We start from the raw sequence: 15,356 nt of genomic DNA on the forward strand, positions 1-15,356 counted from the left end.
GGTGCCAGGGCCAGTCCCTGAGGTGCCCGTCCCAGCACCCATGGGTGCCAGCGCCAGTCCCTGAGGTGCCCGTCCCAGCCCCCATGGGTGCCAGCGCCAGTCCCCGAGTGCCCGTCCCAGCCCCCATGGGTGCCAGCGCCAGTCCCCGAGTGCCCGTCCCGGCACCCATGGGTGCCAGCGCCAGTCCCCGAGTGCCCATCCCAGCACCCATGGGTGCCAGCGCCAGTCCCTGAGGTGCCCGTCCCAGCACCCATGGGTGCCAGCGCCAGTCCCTGAGTGCCCATCCCAGCACCCATGGGTGCCAGCACCAGTCCCTGAGGTGCCCGTCCCAGCACCCATGGGTGCCAGCGCCAGTCCCTGAGTGCCCATCCCAGCACCCATGGGTGCCAGCGCCAGTCCCTGAGGTGCCCGTCCCAGCACCCATGGGTGCCAGCACCAGTCCCTGAGGTGCCCGTCCCAGCACCCATGGGTGCCAGCGCCAGTCCCTGAGTGCCCATCCCAGCACCCATGGGTGCCAGCGCCAGTCCCTGAGGTGCCCGCCCCAGCACTCATGGGTGCCAGCGCCAGTCCCTGAGGTGCCCGTCCCAGCACCCATGGGTGCCAGCGCCAGTCCCTGAGGTGCCCGTCCCAGCCCCCATGGGTGCCAGCGCCAGTCCCCGAGTGCCCGTCCCAGCACCCATGGGTGCCAGCGCCAGCCGAGCCACAGGAATGTTCCCAAGCGACTTTTTTTTGGGGGGGGGGTGGTGGGGGGTGGGGGAGGGGCAGAACCAGAAAAACCCGCCGGGGTGGGGGCGGGGCCGTGCCCGGCCGCCCCGGTCCCTCCTGGAGGGGGCGGGGAGGGGGTGGGGGTGGGGGTGGGGGTGGGGGGACCCCCCTTTCGGGGCCCCCGCGCTGGCGCCGGGCCCTGCAGCTGCTGCGAGGGGGAGGGGGAGGGGGGGGAGGGGGGGAAGGGGGGGGTGGGCAACAGCTGCACGCCCCTCCCCCACCCTGGAGGCACCCAGGCGGCCGGGCCGGGGGCCCAGGGAGGGCAGGGGCGGGCGGGGGGGGGGGGAGCACCCAGGTGTGGGGGGCGGGGGGGCTGAGCACCCAGATGTGGGGGTTGCTGTGGGGCTGAGCACCCCCAAGGTGGGAGCCGTGGGGCTGAGCCCCCCACATGTAGGGTGCTGTGGGGCAGAGCACCCAGTTGTGGGGCGCTGTGGGGCTGAGCACCCAGATGTGGGTCCACCCACCCCTTCCCGGGCCCGAACCGGCTCCGACGGGGCGTGTCGGGCGTGTCCCTGTGGGCGTGTCCCGCCCCATCGTCTCCGCCCCGTGGGCGTGGCCGGGGGTGGGGTGGGCGTGTCCCCGGTACCGGCGGGTCGGCGGCTCCGTCTGGCGGGGCCGGAGCGGGGCTGAGCCGGGCCGGGCTGGGCCGGGCCGGGCTAGGCCGGGCCCAGCTGCCGCCATGGGCCGGGGGGGGGTCCCGGGGGGGGCCCCGGGGCGGGGGGGGCGCCCGGGGGGGGCCCCGGTGCTGCTGCTGCTGCTGCTGCTGCGACTCGGAGCGGCCGCAGGTGAGCGCGGACCGGGGGGAACCGGGTTTAAGCGGGTCCGGACTAACTAAATCGGGACTAACTGGGATGGGAGTAACGGGTCGGGGGTGACTGGGGAGGCAAGGGGGGGTCTGGGGCTGAGCTGAGCGGAGTTAAGTTGAGCTGGGTCGATCTGAGCCCAACTAAGCCGAACTGAGCTGAACTGGGTCGAGCTGAGCCAAACTAAGCCGAACTGAGCTGAACTGGGTCGAGCTGAGCCAAACTAAGCCGAACTGAGCTGAACTGGGTCGAGCTGAGCCCAACTAAGCCGAACCGAGCCGAGCTGGGTCGAGCTGAGCCCAACTAAGCCAAGCTGAGGCGAACCTGGGTGAACTGGGCTGAGTCGGGACTAATCGAGCCGAGTGGAGATGAACGGAGCTAAGCCGAGTCGAGTCGAGCTGAGCCGGGTCGAGTTAAGCCGTGCTGAGCCCAGTAGAGCTGAGCCGAGCCGAACCGGGCCGCGTTGAGCTAAGTCGGGCCGAACCGGGCTGAGCCGGGACGAACCGAGCCGAGCCGAGCTAAGCCAAGACGAACTGAGCCGAGCTGAGCCGAACCGGGCTCAGTCGGACCGAGCTGAGCCGAGCTAAACCGAGCCGAACCGGGACGAACTAAGTCGGGCTGAGCTGAGCTGAGCCGAACCGAGCCGGGGCGGGACCGCGAGCATTCAGGACCGAGCCGAGCTCAGCCCAACCGGACCGAGCTAAGCCGAGCTTAACCGAATCGGGCTGGAGGGGGTCGGAGGCAGCTTTTTCTCCCCCGAGACCGACCCGAACCGGGCCTGGGGGGTTCGGGGGGGCGGAGCGGTCCCGGTGGGCCCGGTCGGACGCGGTTTAGTCCCGGTTTAGTCCCGCTTGATCCCGGTGGGTCCCGGGGTGGGGGAGGGGCGGCGCGGCCGCACTTTGGCGGCGCGGAAAAAGTTTGGAGAGAGGGGCCGAGGGGGGGAGGGGCGGAACCGGGACTAAACCGGGGCTAAACCGGGCCCAAGTGGACTAAGCCGGGGCCAACCGGGCTCAACTGGGCTCAACCGGGCCCAACCGGGTCGGGGGGGGGGGGGGGCCGGCCCCGGGACCGGGCGGGGGGATGGGCGGGGGGAGCGGGAGCCGTGGGAAGGTGGGGGAGGGGCGGGGGGCGGGGGGGGGGGACCGGGACCGGGTTTTGGGGGGTGGGGGGAGGGGGGAGACCCCGGTGCCGGGGGGGGGAAGGGGGGGGTTGGCGGGACCGTGGGAACGCGGGGCCGGGCGGGGGGGAGGGGCCGGGGGGGGGGGGCCGTGGCGGGGGGAGGGGCCGGGCCGTGGGAACGGGGCTGGGGGGAGGGGAAAAGGGGGGGGGGGGCAGCGATTTGGGGGTGCGGGGGTTTGGGGGGGGGGGCTGGTGTGCCCCGCGGTGCACGCTGGGATTGGGGGGGGGGGGCAGCCCCCTCGGGGGGGGTGAGGGGCGAGGACTGGGGGGGGTGTTGCTGCTCTGCCTCACGTTGCAAGGAGGGATTTGGGGGTGCCCCGGGTTTGGGGGTGCAGCCCCTCCCCCCCCGGAGCATGCGGGGGTTGGGGGGGGCGGTAATTTGTGGGGGGCAGGGGGGGTTTGGGGGTGCAGGGATTTGGGGGGGGTCGCAGTGACTTTGGGGGTGCAGCGCCCTGCGGTGCGTGCAGCGATTTGGGGGTGCCCTGGGGGGGTGCAGCGATTTGGGGGTGCCCTGGGGGGGTGCAGGGGTTTGGGGGTGCCCTGGGAGGGTGCAGGGGTTTTGGGGTGCCCCGGGGGGGTGCAGCGATTTGGGGGTGCCCGGGGGGGTGCAGGGGTTTGGGGGTGCCCTGGGAGGGTGCAGCGATTTGGGGGTGCCCGGGGGGGTGCAGGGGTTTGGGGGTGCCCTGGGAGGGTGCAGCGATTTGGGGGTGCCCGGGGGGGTGCAGGGGTTTGGGGGTGCCCGGGGGGGGTGCAGGGGTTTTGGGGTGCCCGGGGGGGTGCAGGGGTTTGGGGGTGCCCCGGGGGGGTGCAGGGGTTTGGGGGTGCCCGGGGGGGGTGCAGGGGTTTTGGGGTGCCCGGGGGGGTGCAGGGGTTTGGGGGTGCCCGGGGGGGGTGCAGGGGTTTGGGGGTGCCCTGGGAGGGTGCAGGGGTTTGGGGGTGCCCGGGGGGGGTGCAGGGGTTTGGGGGTGCCCTGGGAGGGTGCAGCGATTTGGGGGTGCCCGGGGGGGTGCAGGGGTTTGGGGGTGCCCGGGGGGGGTGCAGGGGTTTTGGGGTGCCCGGGGGGGTGCAGGGGTTTGGGGGTGCCCCGGGGGGGGCGCAGGGGTTTTGGGGTGCCTGGCAGCCTTTGGGGGTGGTGCAGAGCCCCTTGTGGGGGTGCCGGCACTTTGGGGTGCCCCCCCCAGCGGGGTGCAGCGATCCGGGGGTGCAGTGGGGTGGGTCGGGGGGTGCAATGGGGGGGGGGGACACCCCACGTGTGCACTGGGTGTGCAACGGCCCTGGCTCCTGGGGGGGGGGACGACACGTGCGACGCACGAGCACGGGGGGGGGGGGGGCAGCGAGCGAGCGACTCAAACACGGGGTGCAGGGAGTGTGAAACACAAGCACGGGGTGCAGGGAGCGCGTAGTGAGCGTGCAATGCACAAGCGCAGCAGGCAGGGAGTGTGCAAGGCACAGACATGGAGTGCAGGGAGTGTGCAATGCACGAGCACGGGGTGCGGTGAGCGTGCAAGGCACGAGCAGAGCATGCAGGCAGCGTGCAAGGCACGAGCACGGCGTGCAGGGAGTGTGCAATGCACAAGCACGGGGTGCAGAGAGCGTGTAGTGAGTGTGCAAGGCATGAGCAGAGCAGGCAGGGAGCGTGCAAGGCACAGACATGGGGTGCAGGCAGCGTGCAATGCACGAGCACGGGGTGTGGTGAGCGTGCAAGGCACGAGCACAGGCTGTGGTAAGCGTGCAAGGCAGGAGCGCAGCGTGCTGCAAGGGCGCAGGGAGCGTGCGACGCACGAGAACGGGGTGCAGGGAGCGTGCAAGGCACGAGCATGGGGTGTGGTGAGCGTGCAAGGCACGAGCAGAGCATGCAGGCAGCGTGCAAGGCATGAGCATGGTGTGCAGGGAGCGTGCAAGGCACAAGCACGGGGTGCAGAGACCGTGTAGTGAGCGTGCAATGCACAAGCGCAGCAGGCAGGGAGCGTGCAATGCACGAGCACGGGGTGCGGTGAGCGTGCAAGGCACGAGCAGAGCATGCAGGCAGCGTGCAAGGCACGAGCACGGGGTGCGGTGAGCGTGCAAGGCACGAGCACAGGCTGTGGTAAGCGTGCAAGGCAGGAGCGCAGCGTGCTGCGAGGGCGCAGGGAGCGTGCGACGCACGAGGACGGGGTGCAGGGAGCGTGCAAGGCACGAGCACGGGGCGCGGGTGCACCTCACGCCCCCCCCCCCCGCCCCCCCGGTCAGGGCCACGCGTGTCCGGCGCCCTCCCGCTCACCCCCTCCCCCACCCTCGGCAGCCCCTCCCCCTCCCCGCACCCACCCAGGGGTGCTCGGGGCAAGGGACCCAGGGGTCCGGGCGCCCCCCCCCTCCCCCCCCCCCGCCCCCGCAAGGAGCCTGGCTGGGGGTGGGGGATGGGTGGGTGCCCCCTCCCTGCTATGGGGGGGGGAGGGATGGGTGACGTGGGTGACCCCGCGTGACCCCCAAGTGCCCCTCCCCCGCTGTTCCCACGGCCTTGGGGCCCGGACGCCTGGGTCCCTCGGGTGGGGGGAGGTGGGGGGGGACAGGGCGGGTGGTCCCCAGCCTGCTGGGGGGTCCCGGCCCCACGGCGGGGCCCAGGAGGCTGGGTTGGGGGACAGCATGTGGGGCTGGGGGGGGCTGGTTGGGGGGGAGGTAGTTGGGGGGCTGGGACGTGTGGGGCAGTAACGGGGGTTGGGGGGCTGTAATGGGGGGCCGTGGGGCAGGGATGTGTGGGGCGGCCAGTTGGGGGGCAGGGCTCTGGGGCAGGTGGTTGGGGGGCAGGAATTGGGGATGGGGGGCAGGGATGGAGACTTGGGGGGAAGGGATGTGTGGGGCAGGGATGTGTGGGGCGGCCAGTTGGGGGGCAGGAATGGGGGCAGGAACTGGGGATGGGGGGCAGGGATGGAGACTTGGGGGCAGGGATGTGTGGGGCAGGGGATCTATAGCGCAAGGGGGATCTATGGGGCGGGATGAGCTCCATCGGTCAGCAGGGGAGCTGTGGGGCAGGGCGATCCGTGGGGCGGGCAGGGGGGTGCTGTGGGGCTGACCCCCCCATCCCCCCCCAGTGCTGCCGTGCCCCGAGGGGGCGCCGCCCTGCGAGAATGGGGGGCTCTGCGTGCTGGACCCCCAAGGCCGGCCCACCTGCCTGTGAGTGACACCCCCCCCCCACCCATGGGTGCCCCTCCCACCCCCTCAGGGGAGCCCCCCCAATTCCTCTCCCCCTCTCGCCCAGGGCACCCCATAGGCCCCCCCCATGGCACCCATAATCCGCCCCCCCCATAGCACCCCCTGCCCCATAGCACCACCCCCCCCCGCACCCTATAGCACCCACCACTGCCCCATATCTGTCCCCAAGGCACCCACAATACCCCCCCAGGACACCCCATAACCCCGACCAGGGCACCCCATAAACCCCCCCCAGCACCCCATAACCCCGCCCAGGACACCCATAGCCCCCTCCCAGCACCCCATAGCCCCCCCTCAGGGCACCCATAGCCCCGCCCCAGCACCCACCCCCCACCCCCCTGGACACCCATAACCCCCCCCGCCCAGCACCCCATAACCCACCCCCCCCAGACACCCATAGAACCTGCCAGCACCCCATAGCCCCCCCTCAGGGCATGCATAGCCCCACCCCAGCACCCCATAACCCTGCCCCAGACACCCATAGTCCCCCGCCCAGCACCCCATAACCACCCCCCCGGACACCCATAGAACCTGCCAGCACCCCATAGCCCCCCCCCAGGGCACCCATAGCCCCGCCCCAGCACCCCATAACCCTGCCCCAGACACCCATAGTCCCCCGCCCAGCACCCCATAACCACCCCCCCGGACACCCATAGAACCTGCCAGCACCCCATAGCCCCCCCCCAGGGCACCCATAGCCCCCCCCCGCACCCCCAGACGGGCGGGGCCCCCGGGCGCCCCCCCGCCGCGGCGCTGCCCGTGGGTGCAGGCAGGGTGCTGCCTGCCCGGGCAGGGCGGGGGGGGGAGGGGGGGCCGTGGGAGCCTGCCCGGGGCCACGTTCCCAGGGTGCCCCCCCCGCCCCACCCCCACCCCGCCCCGACGCCTGGGTTCCCCCGGGGGGGGGCAGGGAGCAGCCCTGGCACCCTGCCCCTCCCCCCAGCCCGTGTGACCCTCGGGGCGGGGGGGGGAGGGGGAGACCCCACTGGGGGGGCACCCATGGGACCACCCCGCACTTGGGGAGCAGCCGGGTTGGGGGGGGGGGGCTCCTGGGGGGCAGCGTGGGGGTCCCATGGGTGGCACAAGGGTGGCTGGGGTGCAACTGGGGTCCCACAGGTGCTGGGGGTCTCCCCTGGGTGCCGGGGGTCTCCCATGGGTGCTGTGGGGGTCCCGTGGGTGCTGGGGCTCTCCCCTGCGTGCCGGGGGTCTCCCCTGCGTGCCGGGGGTCTCCCATGGGTGCTGTGGGGGTCCCCTGGGTGCCGGGGGTCTCCCCTGGGTGCCAGGGGTCTCCCATGGGTGCTGGGGTGCTCCCCTGGGTGCCGGGGGTCTCCCAAGGTGCTGTGGGGGTCCCGTGGGTGCTGGGGCTCTCCCCTGCGTGCCGGGGGTCTCCCATGGGTGCTGTGGGGGTCCCTGGGTGCCGGGGGTCTCCCATGGGTGTTGGGGTGCTCCCCTGGGTGCCAGGGGTCTCCCAAGGTGCTGGGTGGGTCCCTGGGTGCCGGGGGTCTCCCATGGGTGCTGGGGTGCTCCCCTGGGTGCCGGGGGTCTCCCATGGGTGCTGGGTGGGTCCCTGGGTGCCGGGGGTCTCCCATGGGTGCTGGGGTGCTCCCCTGGGTGCCGGGGGTCTCCCATGGGTGCTGGGGTGCTCCCCTGCGTGCCGGGGGTCTCCCATGGGTGCTGGGGTGCTCCCCTGCGTGCCGGGGGTCTCCCAAGGTGCTGTGGGTCTCCCATGGGTGCTGTCCGGCAGGTGCCAGCCGGGGGCGCTGGGGGAGCGGTGCCAGCTGCGGGACCCCTGCACCCCCTCGCCCTGCCCCCCCGGGGGGCTCTGCCAGAGCACCCTGCGCCAGGGCACCCTGCGCCCCCGCTGCCTCTGCCCCCCGGGCACCCGCCGTGAGTGGGGGTCCCATGGGGGGGGTGGGGGGGCCCATGGAGGGGGGTCCATTGGAGTGGGGAGGGTCCCATGGGTGGGGGGTGGGGCGGCCCATGGGGGGGGGAGCTCAGAGGTGGCGTGTTCTATGGGGTGGGGGGGGACATGGGTGGGGGTTCCCATGATGGGGGTCCTCAGGGGGGAGGGTCCCATGGGTGGGGGGGGTCCCAATGGGGTGGGGGAGCCCATGGGGGGAGGGTCCGTTGGAGTGGGGAGGGTCCCATGGGTGGGGGGGGTCGTCATGGGGGAGGGCCTCAGGAGTGGGTGGAGGGGTTGCCATGGGGTGGGGGGGCTGTGGGTGGGGGTCCCACGGGGTGAGGGTCCCATGGGTGGGTGGGGGTCCCATGGGGTGCGGGTCCCATGGTTGGGGAGGGGGGTGTCCCATGGGGTGGGGGTGTTGCCGGTGGCTGAGATGGGCACCCGTGGGTGCCCAAAATCCCCCCAGCCCTCACTTAACAGCACCCAACCCCCCCCCGCCCCCATCATGGGGGCACCCCTCCCCCACCCAGGTCCTGACTGCACCCCCCTGGAGACGCCCCCCTCCCCCCCCTGCGCCCCCTCCCCCTGCCTGAACGGGGGCACCTGCCGCCAGCTGGGGGAGGGGACCTTCGACTGCGCCTGCCTCCCCGGTGGGTGCCGGCACCCATGGGTGCTGCTGGGGGGGGGTGGGCTGCGGGGGGTCCCTGGCACTGGGTGGGGGTCCCTGAGGGATCCCTGGCTCTGGGTGGGGGGTCCCTGGCACTGGGTGGGGGTCCCTGAGGGATCCCTGGCACTGGGTGGGGGTCCTGGGACTGAGTGGGGGTCCCTGAGGGGTCCCTAGCACTGGGTGGGGGGTCCCTGGGACTGGGTGGGGGTCCCTGAGGTGCCCCTGGGACTGGGTGGGGGTCCCTGAGGGGTCCCTAGCACTGGGTGGGGGGTCCCTAGCACTGGGTGGGGGACCCTGAGGTGTCCCTGGGACTGGGTGGGGGGTCCTTGTCACCCATCACCCCGGCATCTGTGGAGCTCCCTGGTGATGGGTTTGGGGGGTCCAGGGTGCCGGTGGGGTGGGGGTGCCCCTGTCATGAGTGGGGGGGTCCCGGGCGTGGGTGGGGGGGGTCCCTGGCCAGACCCTGACCCCCCCCCACCCCCGGGTGCCCCCCAAGGCTTTGAGGGTCCCACCTGCGAGACCAACGTGGACGATTGCCCCGGGCACAAGTGTCTCCACGGGGGCACCTGCGTGGACGGGGTCAACACCTACAACTGCCAGTGCCCCCCCGAGTGGACGGGTAGGGGGGCGCCGGGGGGCGCCGGGGGGCCGGGGCTGGGTGGCACCGGGGCGGCAAGGCGGGCACGTGGGAGCGAGGTGGGCATCGAGGTGGTCCTTGGGGTGGGCATCACGGTGAGCCTCAAGGTGATCATCAAGGTGGGCGTTGAGGTGCTCCTTGAGGTGGGCGTTGAGGTGGGCGTCAAGGTGATCCTTGAGGTGATCGTTGAGGTGGGGGTCAAGGTGCGTATCAAGGTGGGCGTTGAGGTGATCATCGAGGTGGGTGTCGAGGTGGGAGTCAAGGTGATCATCAAGGTGGGCATCAAGGTGGGCGTTGATGTGGGTGTCAAGGTGATCCTTGAGGTGATCATCAAGGTGGGCGTTGAGGTGGGCGTCGAGGTGATCGTCAAGGTGGGTGTTGAGGTGCTCCTTGAGGTGGGCGTCAAGGTGATCCTTGAGGTGATCGTCAAGGTGGGTGTTGAGGTGCTCCTTGAGGTGATCATCGAGGTTGGCGTCAAGGTGCGAATCAAGGTGGGCGTTGAGGTGCTCCTCGAGGTGGGCGTTGAGGTGGGCATCGAGGTGATCCTTGGGGTGGGTGTTGAGGTGGGCATCAAGGTGGGCGTTGAGGTGATCCTTGAGGTGGGCGTCAGGGTGATCCTTGAGGTGATCATCGAGGTGGGCGTTGAGGTGGGCGTCAGGGTGATCAGCAAGGTGGGCGTCAAGGCGGTTGTTGAGGTGGGTGTCAAGGTGCTCCTCGAGGTGGGTATCAAGGTGGGCGTCGAGGTGGGTGTTGAGGTGGGTGTCAAGGTGATCCTTGAGGTGATCGTCAAGGTGGGTGTTGAGGTGCTCCTTGAGGTGATCATCGAGGTTGGCGTCAAGGTGCGAATCAAGGTGGGTGTTGAGGTGATCATCGAGGTGGGCGTTGAGGTAGGCGTCAAGGTGATCATCAAGGTGGATGTTGAGGTGCTCCTCGAGGTAGTGTTGAGGTGGGCATCGAGGTGATCCTTGGGGTGGGTGTTGAGGTGGGCATCAAGGTGGGCGTTGAGGTGATCCTTGGGGTGGGCATCACAGTGATCTTCAAGGTGATTGTTGAGGTGCTCCTCGAGGTGGGCTTTGAGGTGGGCATCAGGGTGATCATCAAGGTGGGTGCTGAGGTGGGCATCACGGTGGGTGTGAAGGTGGACGTTGAGGTGATCATCAAGGTGGGCATTGACGTGGATGTCAAGGTGATCATCAAGGTGGATGTTGAGGTGATCCTTGAGGTGATCATCGAGGTGGGTGTTGAGGTGCTCCTCGAGGCGGGCGTTGATGTGGGTGTCAAGGTGATCATCAAGGTGGGCGTTGAGGTGTTCTTCGAGGTGGGCGTTGAGGTGGGCATCAAGGTGGGCGTTGAAGTGATCATCAAGGTGGATGTTGAGGTGCTCCTCGAGGTAGTGTTGAGGTGGGCATCGAGGTGATCCTCGGGGTGGGCATCAAGGTGATCATCAAGGTCGGTGTCAAGGTGAGCGTTGAGGTGGGCATTGAGGTGGGTGTTGAGGTGGGCGTCAAGGTGCTCCTCGAGGTGGGCGTTGAGGTGGGTGTCAAGGTGGGCGTTGAGGTGATCCTCGAGGTGGGCATTGAGGTGGATGTTGAGGTGATCCTTGAGGTGGGTGTTGAGGTGGGCGTCGAGGTGATCACCACGGTGGGCATCAAGGAGGACGTGTGGGACCAAGGTGATCATCGAAGTGGGCACATAGGACCAAGGTGGGTGTCAAGGTGGGGATGAAGGAGGGCACCAGGGTGGTCACTGAGGTGGGCACCAAGGCAGGCATCAAGGTGGGCACGTGGGACCAAAGTGGGTGTCGGGTGGGTGTCGTGGTGGACACTTGGGCATGGACCAAGATGGGAATCAAGGAGAGCACTGAGGTGGTCACCAGGGTGGTCACCAAGGTGGGCATCAAGGAGGCCATCAGGGTGGTCATCGAGGTGGGCATCAAGGAGGGCATCAAGGTGGACACTGGGGTAGTCACCAGGGTGGTCATCAAGGAGGACATTGAGGTGGGGACCAGGGTGGTCACCAGGGTGGTCATTGAGGTGGGTGCTGGGGCATGGGCCAGAATGATCATCAAGGTGGTCACCAATGCTGCCATTGAGGTGGTCACTGAGGTGAGGCTTGAGGTGGGGGGCCAGGGTGGGCACCAGGGTGGTCGCAAGGGTGGTCACAGAGGTGGTCTCCCCGATGGGCACTGGGGTAGTCATCGAGGTGAGCACCAAGGCTGTCTCTGAGGTTGCCTCCGAGGTGGTCCCCAAGGTTGTCACTCAGACGGGGACCGTGGTGGCCCCAGAGAGAGTCCCCAAGGTGGTCAGTGAGGTGCAGACCAGGATGGTCCCTGAGATGGCCCCATGGTGGTCATCAAGGAGGTCCCCAAGGCAGTCCTGAAGGTGGTTGGCAGGGTGGGGACCAGGGTGGCCCTGAGATGGTCCCCAAGGAGGTCCCCACGATGGTCAGTGGGGTGGTGACCAAGGAGGTCCCCAAGGAGGTCCCCACGATGGTCAGTGGGGTGGTGACCAAGGAGGTGACCAAGGAGGTCCCCAAGGAGGTCCCCGAGATGGTCAGTGGGGTGGTGACCAAGGAGGTGACCAAGGAGGTCCCCTAGATAGTCAGTGGGGTGGTGACCAAGGAGGTCCCCAAGGAGGTCCCCACGATGGTCAGTGGGGTGGTGACCAAGGAGGTCCCCAAGGAGGTCCCCTAGATAGTCAGTGGGGTGGTGACCAAGGAGGTGACCAAGGAGGTCCCCGAGATGGTCAGTGGGGTGGTGAGCAAGGGGGTCCCCAAGGAGGTCCCCACGATGGTCAGTGGGGTGGTGACCAAGGAGGTCCCCAAGGAGGTCCCCACGATGGTCAGTGGGGTGGTGACCAAGGAGGTCCCCAAGGAGGTCCCCGAGATGGTCAGTGGGGTGGTGAGCAAGGGGGTCCCCAAGGAGGTCCCCACGATGGTCAGTGGGGTGGTGACCAAGGAGGTCCCCAAGGAGGTCCCCACGATGGTCAGTGGGGTGGTGACCAAGGAGGTGACCAAGGAGGTCCCCACGATGGTCAGTGGGGTGGTGAGCAAGGGGGTCCCCAAGGAGGTCCCCACGATGGTCAGTGGGGTGGTGACCAAGGAGGTCCCCAAGGAGGTCCCCGAGATGGTCAGTGGGGTGGTGACCAAGGAGGTCCCCAAGGAGGTCCCCGAGATGGTCAGTGGGGTGGTGACCAAGGAGGTCCCCAAGGAGGTCCCCACGATGGTCAGTGGGGTGGTGACCAAGGAGGTCCCCAAGGAGGTCCCCGAGATGGTCAGTGGGGTGGTGACCAAGGAGGTCCCCAAGGAGGTCCCCACGATGGTCAGTGGGGTGGTGACCAAGGTGGTCCCCAAGGAGGTCCCCACGATGGTCAGTGGGGTGGTGACCAAGGAGGTCCCCAAGGAGGTCCCCACGATGGTCAGTGGGGTGGTGACCAAGGAGGTCCCCAAGGAGGTCCCCGAGATGGTCAGTGGGGTGGTGACCAAGGAGGTGACCGAGGAGGTCCCCTAGATAGTCAGTGGGGTGGTGACCAAGGAGGTCCCCAAGGAGGTCCCCACGATGGTCAGTGGGGTGGTGACCAAGGAGGTGACCAAGGAGGTCCCCGAGATGGTCAGTGGGGTGGTGACCAAGGAGGTCCCCAAGGAGGTCCCCACGATGGTCAGTGGGGTGGTGACCAAGGAGGTGACCAAGGAGGTCCCCGAGATGGTCAGTGGGGTGGTGACCAAGGTGGTCCCCAAGGAGGTCCCCACGATGGTCAGTGGGGTGGTGACCAAGGAGGTCCCCAAGGAGGTCCCCGAGATGGTCAGTGGGGTGGTGACCAAGGAGGTGACCAAGGAGGTCCCCAAGATAGTCAGTGGGGTGGTGACCAAGGAGGTCCCCAAGGAGGTCCCCGAGATGGTCAGTGGGGTGGTGACCAAGGAGGTCCCCAAGGAGGTCCCCAAGATGATCAGTGGGGTGGTGACCAAGGTGGTCCCCAAGGAGGTCCCCGAGATGGTCAGTGGGGTGGTGACCAAGGAGGTCCCCAAGGAGGTCCCCACGATGGTCAGTGGGGTGGTGACCAAGGAGGTCCCCAAGGAGGTCCCCAAGATGGTCAGTGGGGTGGTGACCAAGGAGGTCCCCAAGGAGGTCCCCAAGATGGTCAGTGGGGTGGCGACCAAGGAGGTCCCCAAGGAAGTCCCCAAGATGGTCAGTGGGGTGGTGACCAAGGAGGTGACCAAGGAGGTCCCCAAGATGGTCAGTAGGGTGGTGACCAAGGAGGTCCCCAAGGAGGTCCCCAAGATGGTCAGTGGGGTGGTGACCAAGGAGGTCCCCAAGGAGGTCCCCAAGGAGGTCCCCAAGACGGTCAGTGGGGTGGTGACCAAGGAGGTCCCCAAGGAGGTCCCCTAGATAGTCAGTGGGGTGGTGACCAAGGAGGTCCCCAAGGAGGTCCCCGAGATGGTCAGTGGGGTGGTGACCAAGGAGGTCCCCAAGATGGTCAGTTGGGTGGTGACCAAGGAGGTCCCCAAGGAGGTCCCCACGATGGTCAGTGGTGTGGTGACCAAGGAGGTGACCAAGGAGGTCCCCAAGGAGGTCCCCAAGACGGTCAGTGGGGTGGTGACCAAGGAGGTCCCCGAGATGGTCAGTGGGGTGGTGACCAAGGAGGTCCCCATGGCGATCAGCGGGATGCCGACCATGGCGGCCCCTGAGATGGTCTCAGGTGATCCCCCAGAAGGTTCTTGACCAAGACCTCCTCGCCCCCGTGTCCCCCCAGGCCAGTTCTGCACCGAGGACGTGGACGAGTGCCACCTGCAGCCCAACGCCTGCCACAACGGGGGCACCTGCTTCAACACCCAGGGCGGCCACACCTGCGTCTGCGTCAACGGTTGGACGGGCGAGAGCTGCAGCGAGAACATCGACGACTGCGCCACCGCCGCCTGCCTCAACGGGGCCACCTGCCACGACCGCGTCGCCTCCTTCTACTGCGCCTGCCCCATGGGCAAGACGGGTGAGGGCGGGGGCGCCCGGCGGGGTACCGTGGGGTGGGGGGCCTCGTAGGGCACCCTGGTGTGGAGCAACGACCTCCCAGGGCTCCTTGGGGTGGGGTGGGGACCTCCAGGAGCACCCTGGTGTGGGGCGGGGACCTCCATGTGCACCCTGGTGTAGAGCAAGGACCTCCCAGGGCTCCTTGGGGTGGGGTGGGGACCTCCAGGAGCACCCTGGTGTGGGGCGGGGACCTCCATGTGAACCCTGGTGTGGGGCAGGGACCTCCATGTGCACCCTGGTGTGGAGCAACGACCTCCCAGGGCTCCTTGGGGTGGGGTGGGGACCTCCAGGAGCACCCTGGTGTAGGGCAGGGACCTCCATGTGTACCCTGGTGTGGAGCAACGACCTCCCAGGGCTCCTTGGGGTGGGGTGGGGACCTCCAGGAGCACCCTGGTGTGGGGCAGGGACCTCCATGTGCACCCTGGTGTGGAGCAAGGACCTCCCAGGGCTCCTTGGGGTGGGGTGGGTACCTCCATGTGCATCCCGGTGTGGGGCAGGGACCCATGAGGGCACCCCGCTGGGGGGTGGGGACCTCCAGGAGCACCCTGCTATGGGGTGGGGACTTCATAGGACACCCCAATGTAGGGTGGGGACCTCCAAGGGTCCTCTCGTGTGGGGCGGGGACCCATGAGGGCACCCCGGTGTGGGACAGAGACCTCCAAGAGCACCCCGGTGTGGGGTAGGGACCTCCAGGAGCACCCTGCTATGGGGTGGGGACTTCATAGGACACCCCAATGTAGGGTGGGGACCTCCAAGGGTCCTCTCGTGTGGGGCGGGGACCCATGAGGGCACCCCGGTGTGGGACAGAGACCTCCAAGAGCACCCCGGTGTGGGGTAGGGACCTCCAGGAGCACCCTGGTATGGGGTGGGGACCCATAAGGGCACCCCAGTGGGGGGCAGAGACCCATGAGGGCACCCCGGTGTGGGGTAGGAGCCCCCATGTGCATAAGGGCACCCCGGCATGGGTTAAGCACCTTGGGGTGGGTTTGGCACAACCTGGGTGCCACCAGCATGGGGCGGGACCACCCTTGGGCACCCCGGCATGGGGCGGGCACCCATGGGCACCCACCCTGGCATGGGGTGGGCACCCTGGGGTGACACTGGCGTGGGCTGGGTGGCACCGGCATGGGGCGGGACCACCCTTGGGCACCCCGGCATGGGGCGGGACCACCCTTGGGCACCCACCATGGCATGGG

At 69.2% G+C, this 15,356-nt stretch overlaps 1 protein-coding gene across 1 annotated transcript in view; it reads left to right on the forward strand.

Moving 5' to 3' along the window:
• Positions 1-1,215: 1,215 nt before the first annotated feature.
• NOTCH3 (notch receptor 3) overlaps positions 1,216-15,356 on the forward strand; it is a gene marked incomplete at its 3' end in the record, with an annotated part of 51,263 nt that continues 37,122 nt past the window's right edge. The window contains 6 exon segments of the mRNA XM_064437128.1: positions 1,216-1,550; positions 5,816-5,897; positions 7,678-7,820; positions 8,367-8,486; positions 9,000-9,122; positions 13,889-14,122. Of these exon segments, the coding sequence (XP_064293198.1) occupies positions 1,445-1,550; positions 5,816-5,897; positions 7,678-7,820; positions 8,367-8,486; positions 9,000-9,122; positions 13,889-14,122 (808 nt within the window).

The sequence above is a fragment of the Phalacrocorax carbo genome, chromosome 30 (assembly GCF_963921805.1).
Source record: "Phalacrocorax carbo chromosome 30, bPhaCar2.1, whole genome shotgun sequence".
NCBI classification, from domain to species: Eukaryota; Metazoa; Chordata; class Aves; order Suliformes; family Phalacrocoracidae; genus Phalacrocorax; species Phalacrocorax carbo.